The following is a 27,117-nucleotide window of genomic DNA, read 5'->3' as shown; positions in this document are numbered from 1 at the left end:
TAGACTAAAAGAAAAAATGGTGGTGCTGCGCTTCCAAAAAAATGGGACCTTACACGAAAATGTTATAGAGCTAATTATTCAGATGGAGATATGTCAGATGGTATATATTCAAACTAGTATGGTAAAGTAGTAAGGGAGAACTGTTATCCTAATGTAGAAATTCTTCTATCAATAGTGCCTACAACAGTGTGTACACAATAATAACTGTCACAATCCCAAGTGCAACTTATATCTCTATGATATAAAAATAATGCTAAGTGCAAAACCACATACAGTGGTCTAACTATAAATCAGACTTCTATGACAGAAAGTGCTGAGTGCATCATAGCAAAACCAAAGTGACTGAAATATAAACAGTTAGGCCGCGTACACACGCGCGGACTGTTTGCCCAACCTTGTTCGTCAAACAGTTTGGGCAAACAGTCCGCTCAAAATTTGCATGAGCGGACTTGCCCACACACGAGCGGACTGTTTGACGAACAAGGTTGGGCAAACAGTTCGCTCAACTTTTGAAATGAACGGACTCGCCCACGTAAGGAGGCAAATCCGCCCATTTCGAGCGTTGGGGTTCCCCTTTAAGCCCATTCCAGGCGGCGGAGCCCGCGACGTCTCCCTCGCGGGCCCCGCCTACCTGTACACGCGCTCGAAATGGGCGGACTTTCCGAGCGGGAACAGTCCGCTCATTTCGAAAGTACAGCGGACAGGCCCACACACGGGCGGACTGTTCGCTCAAACACAGTTTCAGCGGACAGTTTTTCGGAATTTCCGAAAGACTTTGTCCGTCCAACTGTCCGCTGAAACTGTCCGCTGAAAGCCCACACAAGAGCGGACTGTCCGCCCAAACACTGTTCAGCGGACAAGGTTGGGCGAACAGTCCGCCCGTGTGTACGCGGCCTTACTGGCTACGTAAGCGCAAACTAGTGACAATAATAAAGTGCAAAAAATGCAAAACTACAGTGCAAAAAAATGCAAGCAAGCAAAAATAAAGTGCAAAAAATGCAATCAAAGTGCTTAGTGTAAAGCCCCGTACACACGACCGGACTTTTCAACATCCAAAGTCTGACGGAATGATTCCGGCAGACTATTCGATCGTGTGTGGGCTGCAACGGACTTTTGATTCGCAAAAGTCTGACAGACTTTAGAATATGGAACATGCTTCAAATTTTTCCGCAAGAACTCTGCCGGACCCAGTTCCTACCGAGAAATTCGCTCGTGTGTATGCTATTCCGACGGACTAAAACCGACGCTAGGGCAGCTATTGGCTACTGGCTATGAACTTCCTTATTCGAGTCCAGTCGTACGTCATCACGTTCGAATCCATCGGAGTTTGGTGTGATTGTGTGTGGCCAAGTCCGCTCATTCGGAAAGTCCGTCAGAACTCTGCCGGAACTCCGTCAGAACTCCTTCGAAAGTCTGTCGGACATAAGTCTGGTCGTGTGTACGCGGTATTACACAAAATATTAATAAAAAACATATAATAATCGAACTATAGAACAAAACTCCATAAACAGAAAGTGCTGAGTGCAAAAATTGGACTATATCCAGCTGTTAATGACGTGAACACAGTCCCGTGATGATGTCACATAAACATCTAAAGTGATTCTGTGCTGGGTAATATCTCAGAGGTTCTTCCTCCACATAAGTGATTCCACGCATAAGTGTGCACACTGGGTAATTACCTTCCCGCTATATAAAATATAGCATATATGCAGCCTCCTCTTGGATATACCAGGAGTCCCAGGAAAGGGGGTGGAAGGGGGGGCCTCAGGGAGTCACTCTCAGATCTCCGTCACAGTATACTCTAGCAAGATGTTCCAATATAGCTCAGAGAATAAGTATAAGAGCAATCATAGTGTAGTATGTTTATAAAAATCACTACTTTATTAAAAGGTTAAAATTACTCACAAACGAAATGGGGTAAATAGGCAGCATTAGCAGCAAAACAGTTCAGATCGACCGCTCTGGTGCGAGCGTCACTTCCGGTCTCCGTATCCTACGCGTTACATCACTTCCAGTGACTTCAACTGGGAAGTCACAGATCCCAGTTGAAGTCACTGGAAGTGATGTAACGCGTAGGATACGGAGACTGGAAGTGACTCCTGGTATATCCAAGAGGAGGCTGCATATACGCTATATTTTATATAGCGGGAAGGTAATTACCCAGTGTGCACACTTATGCGTAGAATCACTTATGTGGAGGAAGAACCTCTGAGATATTTCCCAGCACAGAATCGCTTTAGATGTTTATGTGACATCATCACGGGACTGTGTTCACGTCATTAACAGCTGGATATAGTCCAATTTTTTGCACTCAGCACTTTCTGTTTATGGAGTTTTGTTCTATAGTTCGATTATTATATGTTTTTTATTAAAATTTTGTGTTACACTAAGCACTTTGATTGCATTTTTTGCACTTTATTTTTGCTTGCTTGTATTTTTTTGCACTGTAGTTTTGCATTTTTTGCACTTTATTATTGTCACTAGTTTGCGCTTACGTAGCCAGTAACTGTTTATATTTCAGTCACTTTGGTTTTGCTATGATGCACTCAGCACTGTCATAGAAGTCTGATTTATAGTTAGACCACTGTATGTGGTTTTGCACTTAGCACTATTTTTATATCATAGAGATATAAGTTGCACTTGGGATTGTGACAGTTATTATTGTGTACACACTGTTGCAGGCACTATTGATAGAAGAATTTCTACATTAGGATAAGAGTTCTCCCTTACTACTTTACCATACTAGTTTGAATATATACCATCTGACATATCTCCATCTGAATAATTAGCTCTATAACATTTACGTGTAAGGTCCCATTTGTTTGGAAACGCAGCACCACCATTTTTTCTTTTAATGCAAAAGAAACGTTTTAGAAATGTCAGTTTTTTCAGGAGCAGTGATTTTAATAATGCTTAAAGTGAAAAATTAGATATTCCTTTAAATATCGTGCCTGGGGGTTGTCCTTAGTATGCCTGTAAAGTAGCGCATGTTTGCGGTGCGATGGGCTCCTCTATTAAAGGAGTAGAGAATGTTCACTTAGTGAGTAAATACCCAATCAGGTGCAAGGCAAATAAAAAACTTACTTATACTTGTTGATCCAGGGAATATCCAATTGCCTTTGGAGGATCAGGAAGGAATTTTCTCCCAGTTAGAACAAATTAGACCGTGCTTTATAGAGTTTTTTTGCCTTCCTCTGGGTCACATGTGGGTATATGATACTGTATATGGAGGTTTTCTATTTTTTTTAAAGAGGAATTAAACCCTGATTAGTTTACTTCCTCTTTTTTTTCCCTGCAAAGGTAAAGTATAATGGACTACTATGCATTAGTGATGGCCGAACGGTTCGCCCGGCGGTCGTTTCGCGGCGAATTTCCGACATTCGCGGTCCGCACGTTCGAACGCCTTTTTCCGTCGTTCGCCGCGGCGGACTTACGTGTTTAATGTATACAAGAACTTTAACCTTTGGTGACACGTTTATCATGTGATACAGGACAGCCAATTGAGACATGACAGCACATGGACACTTGTACATTCCCCCTAACCTATAAATACACCCGATCCGGTGGCCATTTTACATTCTTTCTTCTGTTAAGATAGGGACAGGTTCCTGTGTGGAGTAGGGAGAGATAAACCACTAGCTATTTGGTACACAAAAGTTCTTTTCAGGACTGGTATAGGTGTTAGGTGTTGATAGGTTTGCTGTGCTGCTGATTCTTGCAGCAGCCTGAGTGTCTTTTGTTAGTTTAGAGAAAGGGAAAGGACGGTGTATGCTACAGGGACAGCCAGATTAGTCTTTCATCATCATCATCATCATCATCATCATTAGCTGTTACTATCAAGGTCCACAAAAGAGCTGTTCCAGTAACCACTAATCGTTCTCTTTTTTTGCCAATTTGTATAGGGACAGGAAGGAAGCAGTGTTGTCAGGCAGTGAGGGTAATTTTAAAGACTTGCTGTTATTATTAGTTCCACAAAGGTTCTTTTCAGGACTGGTATCAGTGGTACAGTAATAGGCTTGTACATGTATAATATTCTTTCTTCCAAATATAGAAAGGATATTATACTTGACTGCTGCCCTTCTGCTGCAGTCTGCTAAACATTCACAACTCACTTGTTCCACAAAAGTTCTTATAAGGACTGGTAACTTGGTATAGGGTGCTACGGTACATAGGCTTGAGTGCGGTACAGTCTGCTGTTCTGTAAGGACCGCTATCGGTCCACAATAGATAGGGTTGACGTGCACCACTGCTGACCGCTGCCCTATACTGCAGCAGTCCTTCAGCGGTATAGGGACTGACGTACAGTCTGCTAAACACTAATACACAACCTGCTTGGTCCACAAAAGTTCTTATAAGGACTGGTAACTTGGTATAGGGTGCTACGGTACATAGGCTTGAGTGCGGTACAGTCTGCTGTTCTGTAAGGACCGCTATCGGTCCACAATAGATAGGGTTGACGTGCACCACTGCTGACCGCTGCCCTATACTGCAGCAGTCCTTCAGCGGTATAGGGACTGACGTACAGTCTGCTAAACACTAATACACAACCTGCTTGGTCCACAAAAGTTCTTATAAGGACTGGTAACTTGGTATAGGGTGCTACGGTACATAGGCTTGAGTGCGGTACAGTCTGCTGTTCTGTAAGGACCGCTATCGGTCCACAATAGATAGGGTTGACGTGCACCACTGCTGACCGCTCACCTATACTGCAGCAGTCCTTCAGCGGTATAGGGACTGACGTACAGTCTGCTAATCACTAACACACAACCTGCTTGTTCCACAAAAGTTCTTATAAGGACTGGTAACTTGGTATAGGGTGCTACGGTACATAGGCTTGAGTGCGGTACAGTCTGCTGTTCTGTAAGGACCGCTATCGGTCCACAATAGATAGGGTTGACGTGCACCACTGCTGACCGCTGCCCTATACTGCAGCAGTCCTTCAGCGGTATAGGGACTGACGTACAGTCTGCTAAACACTAATACACAACCTGCTTGGTCCACAAAAGTTCTTATAAGGACTGGTAACTTGGTATAGGGTGCTACGGTACATAGGCTTGAGTGCGGTACAGTCTGCTGTTCTGTAAGGACCGCTATCGGTCCACAATAGATAGGGTTGACGTGCACCACTGCTGACCGCTCACCTATACTGCAGCAGTCCTTCAGCGGTATAGGGACTGACGTACAGTCTGCTAATCACTAACACACAACCTGCTTGTTCCACAAAAGTTCTTATAAGGACTGGTAACTTGGTATAGGGTGCTACGGTACATAGGCTTGAGTGCGGTACAGTCTGCTGTTCTGTAAGGACCGCTATCGGTCCACAATAGATAGGGTTGACGTGCACCACTGCTGACCGCTCACCTATACTGCAGCAGTCCTTCAGCGGTATAGGGACTGACGTACAGTCTGCTAATCACTAACACACAACCTGCTTGTTCCACAAAAGTTCTTATAAGGACTGGTAACTTGGTATAGGGTGCTACGGTACATAGGCTTGAGTGCGGTACAGTCTGCTGTTCTGTAAGGACCGCTATCGGTCCACAATAGATAGGGTTGACGTGCACCACTGCTGACCGCTGCCCTATACTGCAGCAGTCCTTCAGCGGTATAGGGACTGACGTACAGTCTGCTAAACACTAATACACAACCTGCTTGGTCCACAAAAGTTCTTATAAGGACTGGTAACTTGGTATAGGGTGCTACGGTACATAGGCTTGAGTGCGGTACAGTCTGCTGTTCTGTAAGGACCGCTATAGGTCCACAATAGATAGGGTTGACGTGCACCACTGCTGACCGCTCACCTATACTGCAGCAGTCCTTCAGCGGTATAGGGACTAAGAGTTTTGTCACAGGGTCATTTAAAAAATGACATGCAGAGGAAGAGGCAGGCCCTTCCGCAGGGGTGGTAGGGGTAGGGCAGGAGCAACAGGCTTGAGCCAAAGTGGGAAGTTGCAGAAGGTGCGTTCAATTACTTTAAAGGATGCACCAGACTTGGTTGAGTGGCTCGCTCAGCCTTACTCTTCTGCACCCTCCTCATCCTCTCGATCTGCACCCTCTTCTTCACTCTCTGCTATGTGCACCCCCAAAGACACTACCACCAACAACACGACCACCACCACCACCACCACATACCTTCCGCTTGAGTCACTGGAATTATTTTCCGATCCATATCAAGAGGACATTTCTGATGCGCAGCCACTCTTGGTATTGGATCAGGAAGAGGAGGTAGCAACAAGCGCTACTCAGCAGTCTGACGCCAGTACCCAGATCAGCCCAAGGAGGAGGTTGGTCCCCGGTGTTGCTGCCTACTCCGAGATCTCTACTTATAGCGGTGGGGAAGGTGACGTTGATGATGACGTGTCTAGTGATGTCACGTGGGTGCCCACAAGAGAGGAAGAGGAGGGGAGTTCAGAGGGAGATATGGACCAGCAGATAGGGAGGAGAAGCAGCAATGACTTACATTGCACAGCAGGGACAAAGCAGACTGCAAATGTATCAGGAGCGAGTCATCGACCATGTACGGTCACATCTGGCGCTCCCAGGACACCGGCACATGGCTCCGCAGTGTGGGCTTTTTTTAACGTGTCCGCTGCTGACAATAGCGTTGCCATCTGCAATCTTTGCAGTCAACGCGTTAGTCGCGGTAAGCCCAATACTCACCTAGGGACGACCGCCTTAAGAAGGCACATGAGCAGCCATCACCGAGCCCAGTGGGAGCAACGGAACACACAAAGCCACACTGCAGGCTCTCACCGTCCAGCCTCGTCTTCTACTTCTCCTTCTCCTCTCTCCTCACAATTGTCCTCCACTCCACCTTCCATCACGCCAAGCTCACATTTTTCTGCAAAAAGGCAGGCTTCCGTGGGCCTAATGTTTGAGCGTAAAAAAATGATGATGCCGGATAACCCTCTTGCCCAACGGTTGGCGGCTGGCTTGTCAGAACTCATAGCCCGCCAACTACTGCCATATAAACTGGTGGACTCGGAGGCCTTTCGCAAATTTGTGGCCATTGGAACACCACAATGGAAGGTCCCAGGAAGGAAGTATTTCTCAGAGAAGGGCATCCCAGAGCTATATGGCCATGTTCAGCGGCAAGTGAATGTATCTCTGGCACACAGTGTCGGTGCCAAGATACATCTGACCACAGACACGTGGTCTAGCAAACACGGGCAGGGAAGGTATATCAGTTTTACTGCCCACTGGGTGAACCTTCTGACGGCCGTCAAGCATGTAACCCGTGGCACCCGTGTAGATTTGGTTTTACCGCCACGGATTGCATGCAGGCCTGACTCTTCTTCTCCTCCTCCTACTCCATCCTCCTCCCTCTCCTCCTCAGCTGCCTCCTCCTTTTCCGCTGCTAGCGTCTCTTCCACTGCACCGCCCAAGCTCCCCAGAACCTATTCCACATGCCAGGTGAGACGTTGCCATGCCGTGCTGCGTCTGTTGTGCCTGGAAGCAAAGAGCCACACTGGCCCGGCACTCCTTTCAGCTTTGCGTTCACAGGCAGATGAGTGGCTAACACCGCTCAATTTGACAGTTGGTAAAGTGGTGTGTGACAACGGTGCCAATCTGCTTAGCGCATTGAAACAGGGCAAAATCACGCACGTGCCGTGCATGGCACACGTCTTAAACTTGGTCGTGCAGCGATTCCTTGTCAAATACCCTGGGGTCCAGGACATCTTGCGGCAGGCAAGGAAAATCTCGGCCCATTTCAGAAGATCTTACACGGCCATGGCTCGCCTTGCTGACATTCAGCGGCGACACCATCTGCCGGTCAGACGTCTTATTTGCGATTGCCCGACGCGATGGAACTCAACCTTCTATATGCTTGATAGGCTGCTCCAGCAGAAACGTGCAGTTAACGTCTACCTGTATGAACTCTGCGAAAGAAACGGTTCTGGGGAGCTGGGTTTTTTTTCACCGCGCCAGTGGCTGCTCATGCGCGACACATGCAGACTTCTGCGGCCATTTGAGGAGATCACCAAACTGGTCAGTCGCAGCCATGGCGCCATCAGTGACATGGTACCTTATGCCTTCTTTCTGGAGCGTGCATTGCGTCGTGTCATTGATCAGGCTGTGGAGGAGCAGGAGCGGGAAGATGAGGAAGTCGCAATGCTGGATGAATTCCCAGGGGGGGCTACTCTATCTGAGACAAGTCAACAACAGGAGTCTGATGAGGAGTCAGAGGAGGATGGTGCCGGGGCGGATGAGCAGGAGCAAGAAGAGCATGCTTTAAACCTTTCTGGGATCCCTGTTGTGCGAGGATGGGGAGAGGAGAATGAAGAGGACGACATTATCCTGGATGATGAGCAGGAGCCAGGCCACCACACCGCTTCCACTTTAGTGCAAATGGGGGCCTTCATGCTCCAGTGTTTTAATAGGGACCCCCGTATAAAAAGCATGAGGGTCAAGGACCAGTACTGGGTGGCAACGTACTTAGACCCCCGGTACAAACACAAAATGGCGGAAATGTTACCGCCGTCGCAGAGGGCTGTCAGAATGCAGCACTTCCAGGCCTTGCTTCGAGAAATGCTGCATTCTGCTTTTGCGTGCGCTGGCAGAGGAGCAATTCCCACTCCCAGAGAAGGATTTGCGGGTACCAATCCAACAGCGCCTGCAAGAAGAGGCCGGTTTGAAGATGTGTTGGTGACTTCGGATATGAGGTCATTCTTTCAGCCGACCCATCGACAGGTGTCATCCGGATCCAGCATCAGGGAACGCCTAGACCGTCAGGTGTCCGACTACATTGGGTTAACGGCCGATGTGGACGCTCTGAGGAGTGATGAACCCCTAGACTACTGGGTGGGCAGGCTTGACCTCTGGCCAGAGCTTGCCCAATTTGCAATCGAACTGTTGGCTTGCCCCTCATCCAGTGTCCTGTCCGAAAGGACGTTCAGCGCAGCAGGGGGGATTGTGACCGATAAGCGTACTCGCCTAGCTCACCACAGTGTTAACTACCTCACATTTCTAAAAATGAATGAGGCATGGATCTCGGAGGAATTCAACACATGTGACCAGTAGACCATGTATATGTCTATAAACTATTTTTTTAATCAAGCACACAGACCTTCTTAATTCATTTGGCTCACTTCCTTGACCCAAAAAAGCACACCGTACTATATGCCCCTACCCTCCTCTTTGAAGAGGTTGAGCGGTGTCATATTTCTACTGGGGCTGCTTATGATATCCCTGTGCTGTGCTGACTTCCTCCTGGGGGTTCTTATTATGAAGGGATCACACTATCCCTGTGCTGTGCTGACTTCCTCCTGGGGGTTCTTATTATGAGGGGATCACACCATCCCTGTGCTGTGCTGACTTCCTCCTGGGGCTGCTTACGGTGCTGCTGTCAGTGCTGTATGTCACGGTGCTGCTGTCAGCGCTGTATGTCACGGTGCTGCTGTCAGCGCTGTATGTCACGGTGCTGCTGTCAGCGCTGTATGTCACGGTGCTGCTGTCAGCGCTGTATGTCACGGTGCTGCTGTCAGCGCTGTATGTCACGGTGCTGCTGTCAGCGCTGTATGTCACGGTGCTGCTGTCAGCGCTGTATGTCACGGTGCTGCTGTCAGCGCTGTATGTCACGGTGCTGCTGTCAGCGCTGTATGTCACGGTGCTGCTGTCAGCGCTGTATGTCACGGTGCTGCTGTCAGCGCTGTATGTCACGGTGCTGCTGTCAGCGCTGTATGTCACGGTGCTGCTGTCAGCGCTGTATGTCACGGTGCTGCTGTCAGTGCTCTGTATTACGGTGCTGCTGTCAGATGCCTCTATCACGGTGCATGTGTCATTCCGGTATGTCACGCTGCTGGTGATCATCTCCTGCACCCTCTTCTTTGCCTACCCTGGTCCCTGACCTTCCCTCTCCTCCATTGCCTTCATTAGCTCCATAGTCCTGAATTGTTAGAACAATTTCCCAAATAAAATAAAAATGCTTGTAGTTATCGATCCCAAATTCACCTCATACATGTATTATGTCATTGTCCAGATGGTGGGACTACGTTTTACCCCCTAATAATTACCACGTGGCCGCAAATTCGACATGAAGGTTTGCAAAGTTCGCCTCCCATTGAAGTCAATGGGGCCCGCGGCGAACGTTCGGTTTCGCGAACGTTTGGGTCCGTTCGCATTTCGCGTTCGCGAAACGTCCCATCGGAAGTTCGTCCATCACTACTATGCATCGCATAGTAGCCCATTATGTGTCACTTACCTGACACAGGAGACAGCGAAGTCGCGCTGTCCCCTGTAGTCCGCCGCATCCATCTTGCTGGTGGCGTCTGGCAGCTCCGCCGCTGTCATTCGGCGAAGCCGCGATGACGTCACTCCTGCGCATGTGCACGGGAGTCGACAAATGCGGCAGCTCCATTTTTGGAACTGCCGCGTTCAGTGCGCCTGCGCGCCGCTGTCTACGGCGCATGCGCCGTAGACAGCGGTGCCAGTTTTCGGGCAAATATCTCCTAAACCATATAGGTTTAGGAGATATTGCTTGGACCTACAGGTAAGCCTTAATCTAGGCTTACCTGTAGGTCAAAGTGGTTTGTAAGGGTTTACAACCACTTTAAGTCTATTTATTATTTGAATTAGTTCCGGGGTGCTCAACTATATGAAGAGTGAGGGCCAATTAAGTGATTTGGTAACTGGTTGTGGGCCACAATGAAGTGAAATGGTTCAGATTTATTTTTTTTGTATAGCATAATGAAGGTTTGAAACATCAATCAGAATCATAATTTTCCGTGGGACCAATCCCAGTTAAATGTTTACCCGCTGTTTAACCACTTGTGGACCCAGCATGTGTAGACACATGCAGGCACAATCACACACACGCATGTCGCTGTGCTTGCTCCGGGTTGTGACTGCTGTGTCCAGTGATTACAGTTACTGATAATCAATAACTTATGATTGGTCATAGCGATCACATGATAACAATGTAAACAACCTGGCATGAATAACTTTCCTTTCATGAACAGCTTGTGACCTGTGATTGGCCCACAGCAATCACATAGTACCTGGCTACTTGTACCATGTGATTAGCTGTAGTCAATTACAGATCACAACCAAAAGCAAGCTGTCAACTGGTTAACGCACTCATGACAGCTAAAACGATTGCTTTAGTACAGTGACCTTCACTGTATAAGCAATAACAAGGTAAAAAACAAAATCCATGATTATCTCCCCAGAGTAGTACAATGTAAAAAGAAATAGTAAAACCAGATATATTTTTTTTTTTTTATATATAAAAGTAAAACAAATATTTAAATAATTGAAACATTACATACTGTCAGCCACATCAGATATATGATGATGCTTTGACTGCACTGGTGACAGTACTGTATGTAAAAACAAAATTATTTATTTTCTTAATTTTCCAAAAAATTGTGACAAAAAAAAGGACAACTTCAAAAAACTCGCCATGCCTCTTAATAAATAACCCAGACTGTCTACTTTCCAAAACGGGATCACTTGGGGGGCATTTGTACTGTCCTGGCAATTTAGGGCCTCGGGAAATGAAAGGCTGTCAGCACATCAGGTTTGATCAATTTTCTAATTTATATATCATAGTTTGTCGACGCTATGACTTTTACACAAACCAATTAATATACACTAATTGGGATTTCTTTTTACCAAATACATGTAGCAGAATACAATTTGGCCTACATTTTTGAAGATTATTAGGGTTGTTTTTTTTTAATGTTCTGTATTTTTCACTTATATAATAAAATATAAATTCCCAGTGGTGACCACATACCACCAAAAGAAAGCTCTGTTTGTGTGAAAAAATGCTATAAATTATATATATTTAATTTGGTTACAGTGTTGCATAACTGTACATGTTTTCAGTTAAGTAGTGCAGTGCTAAATAGAAAAAAAATGAAGGGAGTAAAAGCTTCAAGAGCTCAAGTGGTTAATCATATTCACAAAAAATCATTTTTTTTATTAAATAGATTACCATTAAAACCACTCTTGCGCTCAGGGGTGACCAGCCCAAAAAAATGCTCCAAACCAGTGTTGCAGCCTTCTCCTTCGCCTGTTCGCCTTCGCAACCATGCTTTGAATTTCCAAAACAAGGACTGTGGACAATCTAAACAAAAACAGGGCAGTGAATGCCCTAGTAGTGCAATAAACCTCTTTTATTAACCACTTGACCTCCAAAAGATTTGCCCCCCTTCATGACCAGGCCATTTTTTGCTATAGGGCACTGCGCTACTTTAACTGACAATTGCGCGGTCATGAAACACTTTACATAAATGAAATTTATGTCCTTTTTCACACCAATAAAGCTCTCTTTTGGTGGTATTTGATCACCTCTGCGTTTTTATATTTTTTGAGCTCTAAATAAAAAAAGACCACATTTTTCTTTCTGCTATAAAACATATCCAATACAAACTATAAAAAATCAAATTTTTCATAAATTTAGCCAAATAAGTATTCTGCTACACATTTCTGGTAATAAAAAAATCACAATAAGCGTATATTATAAAAACTATGGTGTGTATATATACTGCCATTTTTTTATACTAGTAATGGCATTGATCAACGACTTATGGTGGGACTATGATAGTATGGCAGGCAATGTGACACTGACACTTTGTGGGAACAAGTGACACTAATACAGTCATTCATACTAAAGATATGCACTGTCACTGTACTAATGACACTGGCTGGGAAAGGGTTAACCATCTAGGGCAGTGATGGCGAACCTTGGCACCCCAGATGTTTTGGAACTACATTTCCCATGATGCTCAACTACACTGCAGAGTGCCAGAGCATCATGGGAAATGTAGTTCCAAAACATCTGGGGTGCCAAGGTTCGCCATCACTGATCTAGGGCGATCAAAGGGTTAAATGTGTAGCTAACCAGTGTTTACTGTGTGTACTGGGAATTGCTTTTACTTTGGGATGTGCTGGTTTTTATTCAAAACCAAAAACACCACTTCCCAGCTGACAGAGCTCTGTGTTTACATAGACAGAGCTCTGTCTTGTACTTCTCCTCGCTGATCAGCAGGTGCTGACAGTCGATCATTGGCCCGGTACCTGCTGATTGGCTTGTGCTGGGACTAATTCTGCATAGCTGGCCCACACTGTAGCAATAAAGCTACAGTGCGTGGCCGGGAAATGGTTAAGCAAAGATAAAATGATGCCACTAGATGTAATCCACTTGGCTAAAGGCTCCTCTTCCCACGTCTGTGTGTTATGAAAGAAATAGAAGAGCAGGGAGCCAGCTGAAATAGTGGCTTGTGTATGACAGCTGTCGGGATTATGGAGGCCTGGTAATCATTCGGTAGAGCAGCATTCACCCAAAAGAGGCTGTGTGGGTTGCCATGGGTTTGAGGTCGCGGGCCACATCAGATGTCTAAGCCCCCGTACACACGGTCGGACATTCCGACGAAAAATGTCCGATCGGACCATGTTGTCGGATAATCTGACCGTGTGTGGGCTCCATCTGACTTTTTCCGTCAGAGTGTCTGACCAACAAAGTTTGAGAGCTGGATATAAAATTTTCCGACAACATGATCCGATCGTTTGTAGAGAATTCCGATCGGACAAAGTGCCACACATGCTCAGATCAAATTATGAGACCAAAGCTATTGGCTACTAGCCCGAACGTAGTCCCGTCATGAACTAACGTCATCACGTTCCGAACGATCGGATTTTCCGGCAACTTTGTCCGACCGTGTGTATGCAACACCAGTTTCGGACAAAATCCGTCTGAAAAAATCCAACAGATTTTGTGGTCGGAATGTCTGACCGTGTGTACGGGGGCTTAGACAAAAATGGGAAAGAACCCATGGGGATTTTTAGGGGGAAGGGGTACACAAACACCCGGGTCCATCGGCACACAGCATGTATGAATCAACCGTTGTTATGACAGTATTATAAAGTGATCAAGTTTTCTTGGGATCTGGTGAGAGTGAGTAACAGGGAACTTCAGTGGTGTCAGCCCAGATATGGCTATACACAGACACTGTAGACTTCTGTTCTCTCAATTTACCTAGGATCTACCAAGAATGATATTCCTTCACTGGGGGTTTGCGGGCCGATAGTCTAAGGATACTGTTCCTTCATGGGTAATGGTGGTACTGCATGGCAAGCAGATTGTGGGAACAAGCAAGTGAGCCGTGTATGGCGCTTGGTGTCCCGTGTTCCCCCGCTAGTTCTCAATGAATTTGGGTCACTTGGAGCCCTCGATAGAATATGTCTCTGTAGAGGTAGGAGCGGTGCTACCCGCAGTTAGGCAGGTGGAGGGTCCTCATGAATGGCGGAGCCACTTCAGCGAGGATCTCTGGATGTAAACCAATGAGGTCCTGGACTCACCTCCCAGCCAACTGAGGATATTTCTGTGGGAACCTAGAGACCGTCTGTCTTATGTGCTGGGTTTTTCCTGCTGCAGGTGTTCCTCTTGGCTTAGTGTTCTGGTGAGACGCTGGGCTGAAGGTGGTGAAAGTTGAGAGTCTCAAGCGCTTTGGCGTGAGCCTCGGTTCATACAGGATGGATCGTGGATCGCCCGGATGTCTCCTGCTCTGTTGAGCGGTGATTGGAAGGTGGCAAAGGCTCGAACAGACACAGAGGGATGGGGGGATGGGTGACCAATGGAGGTCACGGCAGTGATGAACCCCACTGAAGGTCCCTCAGGCTCCTTCACTGGGCGAGATAGCTGATGCGGCCATGGCTAGCCAATGGGAAGATCTGTGGTGAGTAAACATCAGGTGCAGATGGAAGCAGGTGTGTGCTGTGACAAGCGCACTGATGCATTTCGTCCACTAGGTGGTGTGGACGTCTTCAGGGTAGCGTGCCCACCTATTGCTCAGTCTTTTACAATCTTTAATGCCATGTACACATGACAGGACTTTTCAACAGCAAAGTTCCGATGGAACGAATCCGTCAGACAATTAGATCGTGTGTGGGCTTCATCTGACCTTTTCTGTCTAAAAATCAGATGGACTTTAGAAATAGAACATGTTTCAAATTTTTCTGCCTGAACCAGTTCCTATAGAGAAAACTGCTTGTCTGTATGCAGGTCCGACGGACCAACACCGATGCAAGGGCAGCTATTGGCTACTGGCTATTGAACTTCCTTTTTCTAGTCATCGCGTTAAACGATCGGACTTTGGTGTGATCGTGTGTAGGAAGTCCGTTTCAGCAGAACTCCGTCGGAACTCCATCGAAAAGTCCGTCAGTTCATTCCGACGGAAAGTCCAGTCGTGTGTACACGGCATAAGTGATTCCCAAATATAACAGCTTCAACTCTTCTGTGAAGGCTGTCCACATGGTTTAGGAGTGCATCTATGGGAATGTTTGCCCATTCTTCCAGAAGCGCATTTGTGAGGTCAGGCACTGATATTGGACAAGAAGGCCTGGCTCATAGTCTCCCTTCTAATTCATCCCAAAGGGTTTCTATCAGGTTGAGGTCAGGACTCTCTGCAGGCCAGTCAAGTTCCTCCACCCTTATCCATGTTTTTATGTACCTTGCTTTGTGCACTGGTGTGCAGTTATGCTGGAACAAGAAGGGGCCAATCCGAAAAACTGTTCAGACGAAGTTGGGAGCATGAAATTGTCCAAAATTTCTTGGTATGCTGACCCCTTAAGAGTTCCCTTCACTGGAACTCAGGTGCAAAGCCCAACCCCTGAACCTTTGGAAAACAATCCCACACCATAATCCCCCGTCCACCAAATGATTTGGATTAGTGCCCAAAGCAAGGTCCATAAAGACATGGATGAGCGAGTTTGGGGTGGAGGAACTTGACTGGCCTGCACAAAGTCGTAACCTCCTGACACCGTTGGGAAGGATTAGAGTGGAGACTGCAAGCCAGGCCTTCTCATCCACATCACTGGCTGGCCTCACAAATGCGCTTCTGGAAGAATGGTCAAACATTCCCATAGACACACTCCTAAACCTTGTGTACAGCCTTCCCAGAAGAGTTGAAGCTGTTATAGCTGCAAAGGGTGGGCCAACTCAATATTGAACACTACGGACTAAGACTGGGATGCCATTAAAGTTTATGTGTGAAGTCAATATAGTATAGTTCAGGGAGGTAGAGTGGGCTTTCTCCCCCAAACATTTTTAACCGCTTGCCATCCAGCTGCCGTCATTATACTGCAGCAGGTTGGCACAACTGTGTAATTTGCCGTAGGGGCACATCGGGAACTTTAAGAGTGATAGGAGGCACGCACACCCGTGGTGCGAAGCCGGAGCCGATGCGCTTGGCCGGTGGCCATGATGTCCGCCGGCCACCCGCGATCACTCCACAGAGAGCCAGAAACAAACAGATCCCCATTCTGACAGGGGAGTAGACAGAGATCTGCTGTTCCTAGTGATCAGGAACAGCAATCTCTCTCCTTCTCCAGTCAGTACACCCCCCTCACAGTTAGAAACACTTCTCTAGGGAACACTTAACCCCTTGATCGCCCCATAGTGTTAACCCCTTCTCTGCCAGTGACATTTATACAGAAGTCAGTGGCTATTTTTAGCTCTGATCGCTGTATAAATGTCACTGGTCCCAAAAAAGTGTCAAAAATGTCCGATCTGTCCGCCGCAATGTTGCAGTCCCACTAAAATTCGCAGATCACCGCCATTAATAGTAAAAAATTAAGAAATAATAAAAATACCATAAATCTATCCCCTATTTTGTATACGCTATAGTTTTTGCGCAAACCAATCAATAAACGCTTATTGCCATTCTTTTTTTTTTTTACAAAAAATATGTAGATTACATATTGGCCTAAACTGATGAAGACATTTTTTTCTTTTTTGGGGGATCTTTATTATAGCAAAAAGTAAATAATATATATATAATTTTTATTTTTATTTTTTATTGTCGCTCTTTTTTGTTTATAGCGCAAAAAAATTAAAAAATACACAGGTGATAAAAAATTCCACCAAAAGAAAGTTCTATTTGTGGGGAAAAAAAGGACATACATTTTGTTTGGGTACAACATCGCAGGACCGTGCAATTGTCAGTTAAAGCGACGCAGTGCCGTATCGCAAAAAAATGGCCTGGTCATTAAGGGGGGCAAATCTTTCGGTCCTTAAGTGGTTAAACTATTTTGTCTGTACGCTTTTCTGCATTATGATTTATTTCTATTCCATATTGCACTTAGGAGGACAAGATATCTTTATGACAGAGGAACAGAAGAAGTATTACAATGCAATGAAGAAACTTGGGTCCAAGAAGCCTCAAAAACCAATCCCGCGACCTAAGGTAGGCTTAATAACTTCATCAGTGTTACAATCCCCAAATCTCTCAACGATACTCAGCCATGATACAGGTTTAATATCCTGCTAAGTTTCTGTTCTGGTTTTGAATCTGTAAGAGCTGTGAGCTTTCAAGGGAAATACAGTGTACTTATGAGGTCTATTAATTTTGATTTTCTTTCTGCAAACGGAGCAGTAACATTTTTGTCTGGAGGGACACCAGAGATGCCTCATTTCATATAATGGCATTAGTATTTTGGCTTTTCATGAATCAGATATAGGCTTATGAAAAGATATACACTAATATGGCACCTGTACACTATATCGTCAAAAGTATTGGGACACCTGCCTTTACACGCACATGAACTTTAATGGCATCCCAGTCTAAGACATCAGCATACCAAGACATTTTGGACAATTTCATGCTGCCAACTTTGTGGGAATAGTTTGGGGATGGGCCTTTCCTGTTCCAACATGATGGGGCACCAGTGCAAAAAAAAAGTCCATAAAGACATGGATGAGCGACTTTGGGCTGGAGGAACTTGACTGACCTGCACAGACTCCTGACCTCAACCCAATAGGACACCTTTGGGATGAATTAGAGCAGAGACTGCAAGCCAGGCCTTCTCGTCCATATCAGTGCCTGACCTCAGAAATGCGCTACGGGATGAATGGTCAAACATTCCCATAGACACACTCCTAAACCTTATGGACAGCCTTCCCAGAAGAGTTGAAGCCGTTATAGCTGCAAAGGGTGGGCCAACTCAATATTGAACTCAGTTTGATCAAATTTGATTGAAATTGAGTCTAATATTGGCACATGAGGCTCAAGTGTGCACTGTTCTCCAAAACTTCAGTTTGATAGACATCTGGAGGGAGGTCCATCCTAATGACCGTGACTTTACGTACTATTCCAACCCACATGACAGCTTTTGTAGGATTGATCATGTTCTTATGGAAGCACATCATCTTCCACTAGTTCGTAAGATCTCTTTTCCTTCCTCACCATAATCTGACGATGACCCCTTGGTCTTTCTTGTTTCCCTTTTGGGCCTCACCAAACACCCCTTCCATTGGTGGATTAATGAATTGCTTTTGACTACTTAAGCCACCTGTCAGCATATCCAGTCGTGGGAGGCCCATAAGGCTACGGTTTGTGGCCACATTATCCAGTTTGCTTCCTTACGTAAATGGGAAAGGGAATGTAGCATCCCTGTACTTCATTCTCTCTTGGCGGCAGCGGATGTACTTTTGGAAATCATGCCCCACTGTAGCACATAGGAGGGCTTGCAATACCCTAGCGACTAAGTTGGATCTCCTTTGCGCCTCTTGAGCTGAAAAGCCTTTGCAGTTGTTAGGAACCATGAAATTAGACCGAGACAGAAGTACAGTTAAATAACACTTGTTTAATAATAAAAGTAAAAAGAACAAACATAGTCAAAACGTTCAGTAACCGTAACGGATAGTTAGCCAAGCCTGAAGTCAGGGATCAATGTAGTGGAACAGCAAGCAGGATCTGGAGCCAGAAGGGATGTCAGCAAAGCAAGTCTTTAAACAGGAAGGCAGGAGATAGGCTCTGTGATGTTGACCAGGGCGAAGGCAGAGATCCTCTGGACTGGACGGCTTAAGTAGGCAGGACTGACGAGCAGGAAATCATCATCAACACCTGAGTAACTGTGGAGAGATAGGAGCTGGCAATTATTCGACAGCTGAGCAGCCAGCTCTGAGAAGGAAAGGATGAGCCCAGTCCTGATAGCGGTGGACCAACCACAAGTACTATACATGAATTGATGAACCTGGGCCCATATTAGCCAAAAAACTGAATTCGGGGGAAAACCGCATAGACCAGTTCAGCTTCGGATCCGGACCGGGAGTCTTACCTACAATCCTCTTCAGATCTTATATGGCTTCTCTGAGTTTCTTTTCACACTATATGCCAAGCCAGGTCCAATTCCCCTACATAAAGCCGAACAGTTCTTTCATGGACTGAACCTAAGCTTCCAGAAGGGGCTCATGATGCCATTAACGCTAATATCTCAGAGTCTAAAGACTCTAAAGTTCCAGGCCCGAATGGGTTTTCAGGCTTATATTACAAGGCGTTCTCTACCCTGTTGGCTCCCTACCTAGCCAACTACTTTAACGCTCTGTAACAGGGATCAATGCCTTCACCTGAAGCCCTTAGGGCCCATGTATCAATGATCAAGTTGTCGGAGGACGAGAGTGAACATCAGGCCTTCTGGCCAATCTCCCTTCTGAACCAGGATCTGAATATCTTAGGGAAGATTTTGAGCATGGGCATCAATGAATACATGTGCCAACTGACACAAAGGGATCAGGTGGGTTTTGTCCCAGGAAGGCAGGCCAATGACAATGTCTGTAAAGTTGTCCACCTTATCGATCTTCTACATCATTGGAAAATACCTGGCTTCCATCTTTTCTTGGACATCTAGAAGGCTTTTGACACCTTGTCCCGGGAATACCTACAATTTGTACTCTCCCTTTGGGGCTTTGGTGAAGCCATGCTGATCTGGATCAAAGCCTTATATTCTACTCGTGCAGTTTTGGTCAACTATGCCGGGTATTTTTCTGCACCTTTCTCTGCACTTTATGAGTCAAGGCGGTCCTTTATCCCCAGGCCTTATTTCTCTTGGCACTAGAACCCCTGGAGCTCGCACTTCATAACTTTAATTTGAGACTCTTCACAGACTATGCCCTCCTGATCTTGACCAACCCCCCTAACAACTCTTCCCAATCTGCTACGCCTTCTGGCATGCTTCTCCGCTATATCAGGCCTTTGTATCATTGTGAAACAATCTGTATCTTTAAACGTCTCTCTGCATCCCGACCTGGTCACGTGCTTGCAACCCCACTTTTCTTTTAGCAGGGTGTCCTTGTCTATTGACTATCTTGGAGTCCGATTGACCCCTACTTTATTCCTCTTTGTTTGCTGCCAATTATTATCAATTACTTAGATCACTGACCGCTCTCCTGCAGTCTTGGCAGTTCCCACACCTGCCTTGGATAGGCCTAAGCTTCTATATTATTTCCGTACTCTACCTGTGCGAGTTCCTCCACACTTCCTCCACCTGCTCCAGAACAGGATCTTACGCTTTATCTGGGCTATTAAACACCCTAGAATCTCTAGGGCCACTCTCTTTATACATAGATTACAGGGGGGCTTGGAGGTTCTCAATATCTCCAAATATTATCTAGCCCCCCAAATCTCCCAATTGACTTTGTTCCATGCCTCCTCCAATGTTCCATTGTGGGCATTCTTGGAGCTTCCTAATTGTACCCCTCTTTCTATACAGGCTTTTTTATGACTATGCCCTGGGGCCTTGAGCCCCTTATGCAACATAGTCTGAAGCTATGGGACTCAGTGAGGTACTCAAGCTCCCTTATGTCACCCTTTCTACCCTTGCTACCCATTACCAACAACCCCTTATTTCCTCCTGGTCTGGAACAGCCCCAGGGGTTCGCATTGTGGATCTCGCATAGTTTTACCCATGTATACCTGGTGGGCCTGCCCTTTTAATCCTGAGTGTTTGGTCTGCTGTATTCCTTGTTCCATTTAAATACTCCAAAGGAGGGTAAAATTGCTTTGTTGCATTGCCCCATATAGGGCCTATTCGCTCGTCAGCAAAAATTGGCATCTTACTTGTTCATAGCAGCCAAAAGGATGATTGCCCAGGCCTGGAAAAAACCCAGGGAGTGAGGGACCATCCTACAGTCATGATACTAAATGAACAAATATCTAGTATTCTCAACGACACACACACCAAATTTCTCAAGGTCTGGGAACCAAGGCTGGCGTATGCCTTCCCTGATCTCCCCCTGACAAGCGTGGGTCAGCTTTAACTAATGTCTCAGGCGATCCCGCGTCTCTACCCCTCCACTTTCTTTTCTACTTTACTTTTCCCTCTCTCCCGTGTCTTGCTCTCTGCTCTGGTTTTCTCCCTTTGATGGATTTTCAGCCTTTTTTAGCTGCCTATAGATGTTAGGACTGCCCACTAAGGAGGTGTTGACATAAAGGTCCTGACCACCTTGTCAATAATGGGGTTTTCCCCCAACATGCATATATGTTTTGTTTAAGTTGGATATACCTGTTTGAGAAGGAGGCCTTTGCTCTTTTGCTTATGCTATGTATGTACATTTATGTTCTCTATTTTGCCAGTCACAGCCTCTGCGTGGGCAGACAAGGTGTGTTTGTATTGGTATACATTTTTGATATACCTACAATAAAAAATGATTGAAACAGAAATTTAGTCTAATATGATCAGAAAGGGAGTTATGGCTATTCAGTTGCTTGCAAATTCAATCATTTTGAACAAATTGCATGTCAATCAGATAGAAAAAAATAATCGAAGCAAGCGTGGCTGCCATAGTTCTGCTCTTTTGTCTTACCAGCATGCTTCTTGCACTGCAACACAACCAATTGGTTCCTTCTACTACTTCTGCCTCCCTTAGTCCAAACTTTGCTGTACAGGGGCTGCAAGAGGAATTTACCAAAGTTAGGTACTTAAATTTCTTTGTTAAAAAAAAAAAAAAAAAACATTGGGGATGTATTAAAGATTACAGAGCTGAATTATGTTGTGTTTTTTATATCCGCTTATAGATCAGAGCCAGAATTGAAGAACTAAATCTTGATATCCACTAGGGGCATATTTGTAACTTATTATGCTTTACTTACTGTACTTTTTCTGAAAAGTCATCTTGAGTGTCAGGGTCAGAGATTACTGAAGTACCATAAAAAAGCCATGTAAACCTGAACATTTTTAAATAAAATGTATTGAAAGAAACCTGCTTCATGCATTGCAATAATTTACACTGGCTTCTGTTCTGGAGAAAATACAAAATCCTTTTCTTGATTTGCCAAAATCTATGAAATTGAAATGAAGAAATGCATTCCGTTGTCCCTCAGTATTCTCAAATGGTTAGGTTGAATGAAAATGCTATGTATTGATTTGGAACTGTGTAATGTTTTTTTGCAATTACATCTTATAACTTATATATCTCATAATTTACAATGGTTGAAAAGTATTCATACCGCTTGAAATTTTCCACATGTTGTGATGTTACTACCAAAAATGTAAGTTCATTTTATTGGGACTTTATGTGACAGACTAACACAAAGTGGCGCATAATTGTGAAGTGGAAGGAAAATGATAAGTGGTTTTCACTTTTTTTTTTACAAATAAATATGTGAAAAGCGTGGCATGCATTTGTAATCAGCCCCCCCCCCCCCCCCCCCCCGTCAATACTTTGTAGAACCACCTTTCCCTGCAATTACAGCTGCAAGGCTTTTTGGATATGTCTCTACCAGCTTTGCACATCTAGACAGTGACATTTCTGCCCATTTTTATTTGCAAAATAGCTCAAGCTCTGTCAGATTGGACTGAGAGCGTCTGTGAACAGCAGTTTTCAAATCACAGATTCTTAATTGGATTTAAGTCTGGACTTTGACTAACACATTTGATTCTAACACATGAATATGCTTTGATCTAAACCATTCCATTATAGCTCTGGCTGTATGTTTAGGGTCATTGTCCTGCTGGAAGGTGAACCTCCGCCCCAGTCTCAAGTCTTTTACAGACTCTAACAGGTTTTCTTCTAAGATTGCCCTGTATTTGGCCCCATCCATATTCCCATCAACTCTGATCAGCTTCCCTGTCCCTGCTGAAGAAAAGCATCACCACAACATGATGCTGCCAAAACCATGTTTCATGGTGGGGATGGTGTGTTCAGGGTTATGTGCAGTGTTACTTTTACACCACACATAGAATTTTCTTTTCGGCCAAATAGTTCAATTTTGGTCTTATTTGACGAGAGCACAAATAGTACTTCTAATTGTTTTCTTTCAACAATGGCTTTCTTCTTACCACTCTTCCATAAAGCCCAAGATTTGTGGAGAGACGACTAATAGTTGTCATGTGGACAGATTCTCCCACCTGAGCTGTGGATCTCTGCAGCTCCTCCAGAGTTACCATGGGCCTCTTGGCTCCTTCTCTGACTAATGCTCTCCATGCTCAGCCTGTCAGTTTAGTTGGGTGGCCATGTCTTGGTAGGTCTGCAGTTGTGCCATACTCTTTGTATTTTTGGATGATGGATTGAACAGTGCTCCATGAGATGTTCAAATCAGCAGAATCACTATATGCTCACCAGCATATCCAAGTAGTGCACATTTTTTCAGGTTTTTAGTTTTTCTATGACAATTAGAATTATTTTGGACTTCTTCATACAAAAAGGCGTACCAGACCAAAACTGTATTTCTATGATTTGATCTACAGCTGGGTGCCCATCATGAGCCTTGTCTCGCTAGAGCAATTGAGCTTATTTGAAGTTTTTCAGACACGTCCCATGGGACGCTTCTGCCCGGACAGCCAGTGTAGTACCAGTCATTGGTTTGCTGCGACCGTGGATTTCCCAGCAACCAATGATTGTGTGCGCCCCGCCTCCTGCTCCTCACTGCAGCTCTCGCTCTCTCCCAGCTGCGTGTGGTGTCACGCGTGCCCTACCCCCCTGCTACTCTTGGCTCCATGCTCCCTACTCCTGGCTCTCATGAGAGGTATAGCTTGCAGCTACCCCCCCCCCCCCGCTAGCCAAATGTGCTCTCATCTGCCCTCAAGGTATGTGGGGCATAATCTGTTAAGGTGCACACTGATGGGCAGAATGTGTTAAGATGCACAATGATGGGCACATTTTGTTGTGCCCATCAGAGTGCCCCTTAACATAAAATGTGCCCATCAGGGTACCCCTTAACATGAAATGTGCCCATCAGAGTGCCCCTCAAGATAAAATGTGCCCATCAGCATGCTACTTATTTTATGTTAAGGGTCATGCTGATGGGCACATTTTGTTAAGGGGCACCCTGATGGACATATTTTATATTAAGGGGCACTCTGATGGGCATATTTTATTTTAAGAGCAACACTGATGGGCAGATTTTATGTTAAGGGACACGCAGATGGGCACATTTTGTTGTGCTCATCAGCATGCCTCTCATTTTATGTTAAGGGACATACTGATGTGCCCATCAGCATGCCCCTTAACATAAAATGTGCCTAACAAATGTGCCCATCAGCATGCACCTTAATATAAAATGTACCCATCAGAGTGCCCCCTAGCATAAAATAAGAGTCATGCAGACAGGCACATTTTATTTTAAGGGGACACACTGATGGGCACATATTATGTTAAGGGGGCACTCTGACGGGGACACCTGAAGTGATGGGGACACCTGATTTAAGGGGGCACTCTGATGGGAATACCTAATGTAAGGGGGCACTCTGATGGGAACGTTGATTTAAAGGGACACACTGATGGGGACACCTGAAGTAAGGTAGCACTGTGATGGGGACACCTGATGTAAGGTGGCACTGTGATGGGAACGCCTGATGTAAGGAGGCACTCTGATGGGGACCCAAATGTAAAGTGGTACTCTGATGGAGACCCCTGATGTAAAGGGGTACTCTGATGGGCATGGCTAATGTAAAGGAACACTCGGATGGAGACACCTAATGTAAAGGGGCACTCTGATGATTGCACCTGCTGTAAGGGGACACTCTGATTGGGACAAATAATCTAAGGGGGCACACTTCACACTTTCTTCTGGGGGGTTTTATGACATATATGTTCATAGATAGTGAAGGCGATAGCTTGAGGTTTAGTATAATGGATATTATAGAAAAGTCGTTATTGTTGTAAATAGTTTTGGTGTTCTAAAATGGAAACTGCTTTAAGTTATTGTATTAAATTAAAGGGCAGGAAGGAGTCCTTTTTATAAAAAAAATACTATCTGAGTAATTTTATTGTCTACCTACCACTGGAAAACCTGTGGGGAGAAAAAAGCTGTTTTAAATCTATGGTCTCCCAAGAAAGAAGCTCCAGGTGAGAGACTGGATATCAAATGCCAGTCTTTTTTACACTTACCATAATTTCACGTTGATACATTATTAAGCTAACATTCAGATGCCTAGAAATTTCACAGCTAGCACAAAAATATCTCAACGTGACATTGCTATCTGTGCTCCTATTGAAAGTTTCCCTGTCCTTTCTGTATGGTGATGCAATGGTCACCAGAGCGGGAAGTGAAGGTAATCTACCCAACAAGGCCTCAGATAGCAATAAAAACAGACCCTTCCATACTCATAAACGTTATATTCATTTAGGAAACAGTTTAATGATTATATTTAACTAGTATTAATATTTTTTTGTCTCCACAGAATTTTTTCCAAGGAATGATATTTGACTTTGTCACAAAACAATCTTTCGACATTTTCATTATGTGTCTCATTTTCCTTAATATGGTCACAATGATGATTGAAACTGACGACCAAAGCAGAGAGATGGAGAACAGATTGTATTGGATCAATGTGGTGTTTATTATACTCTTCACTTGTGAATTCCTTCTAAAGTTCATATCCCTGAGACAATACTACTTCACCATTGGATGGAATATATTTGATTTAGTTGTTGTTGTACTTTCTATTGTAGGTAAGATGCTGACCTTCTTATCATAACCATAGCTATATCATAGCATACCATAATCATAACCATAGCTATTTAATACAGGGCAAAGGGGTATATAAATTATATAAAATAACTGCAGTGTTTCCTCAAGTATAAAAAATCTGACAAACTCCCCCTCTCTTACTTAAAAAAAAAAAAAAAAAAATCTCCACTAATATCAGCCCAAAATCTCACTGATACATTTAATAAATTCAGTTCAATATAAGGTCTGAAAATTAATCCACTTAAATCTAAAGCCCCATATAACCTACTTAGGAGTCTCACTCACAGTTAATCCTGACAATTTATTCTTAGCAAACTACCCACCCTTACCACTGGTTTGGTTGGGTAGAATCTCTGTGGTAAAAATGTCAATATTGCCTAAGATTTTATACTTATTTTGGGTGCTCCCTATCCAGGTTCCTGCACATTTTTTACGAATCCTCCAAAGCAAGACAGCTCAAATTATTTGGGGCAAACTTAAACCTCGTTTACCACAACCTACACTGTACATACCCCGGATTAAAGGAGGTCTGAGTGTTCCGAACTTTTTAAATATTATTACGCCTCACAACTTGCTCAATTACCCAAATATCATGCTACTAAAGAAATTTCACTTTGGGTAGCAATTGAATCAGTTGAATGTGATCCACTTTCTGTATCAAATTTACTTTGGCTTACACCAACTCAACGCTGTACAATCACGAATCCCATTACTAAACATAGCTTCTCAATTTGGGATAGACTTAAAATACGTTTTGGTCTCCAATCTCAACATAACCCACTTCTTTCTTTCCTGAATAATCCCTCCTTTTACCCAGCTTGGACCTCTCCATCATCCTCCTCCGCCTGGCTTAATGCTGATCTTACGCAAGCCCATCACTTTTATGTATCTGACAAAATCACCCTTTCCTACACTTTGTAATACCCACAACTTACCACATAATGAAACTCTTAGCCCTTGTACACACGGTCGGACAATCCGACAACCAAATCCGTCAGATTTTGTCCAACAGATTTTGTCCGAAACTGGTGTTGCATACACACGGTCGGACAAAGTTGTCGGAAAATCCGATCGTTCAGAACATGATGATGTTATTTCGTTACAACAGGACTACGTTCAGACTAGTAGCCAATGGCTTTGGTCTAGGAATTTGATCTGAGCATGCATGGTACTTTGTCCGATCGGAATTCTCTACAAACGATCGGATAAAGTCCGATCGGATCATGTTGTGGTAAAATTTTATAGCCCAGCTCTCAAACTTTGTTGGTTGGATATTCTGATGGCAACAGTCCGATGGAGCCCACACACTGTCGGATTATCCAACAACGCGGTCCGACGGGACATTTTCCGTCGGAATGTCCGACCGGGTGTACAAGGGCTAATATATTTACAAATTAAGAATTTCCTGTCACAATATTCTCCC

The 27,117-nt window shown here is 44.7% G+C and overlaps 1 protein-coding gene across 4 annotated transcripts in view; it reads left to right on the top strand.

Annotated features, from left to right (window-relative positions):
- Positions 1 to 27,117, top strand: part of LOC143923735 (sodium channel protein type 2 subunit alpha-like) — a 351,076-nt gene that overhangs the window by 314,679 nt on the left and 9,280 nt on the right. Inside the window, exons 25-26 of one of the 4 annotated variants that reach the window (XR_013261775.1) lie at positions 17,089 to 17,189; positions 25,405 to 25,421. Coding sequence is in view for 2 of the 4 variants with exons in the window: in XM_077447556.1 (XP_077303682.1) it covers positions 17,085 to 17,189; positions 25,405 to 25,675 (376 nt within the window). In the remaining 2 variants the exon portion in view is untranslated. Of the gene's footprint in view, positions 1 to 17,084; positions 17,190 to 25,404; positions 25,676 to 27,117 lie in introns of those variants that run through there. The other 3 variants (XM_077447556.1, XM_077447557.1, XR_013261774.1) reach the window with 3 other exon arrangements.

This window comes from Lithobates pipiens, unplaced genomic scaffold (assembly GCF_037356315.1).
Source record: "Lithobates pipiens isolate NorthernLeopardFrog02 unplaced genomic scaffold, aLitPip1_a1.2 Scaffold_22, whole genome shotgun sequence".
NCBI lineage: Eukaryota > Metazoa > Chordata > Amphibia > Anura > Ranidae > Lithobates > Lithobates pipiens.
The sequence above is the reverse complement of the archived record's forward strand: the minus strand, read 5'-3'. Positions and strand labels throughout refer to the sequence as shown.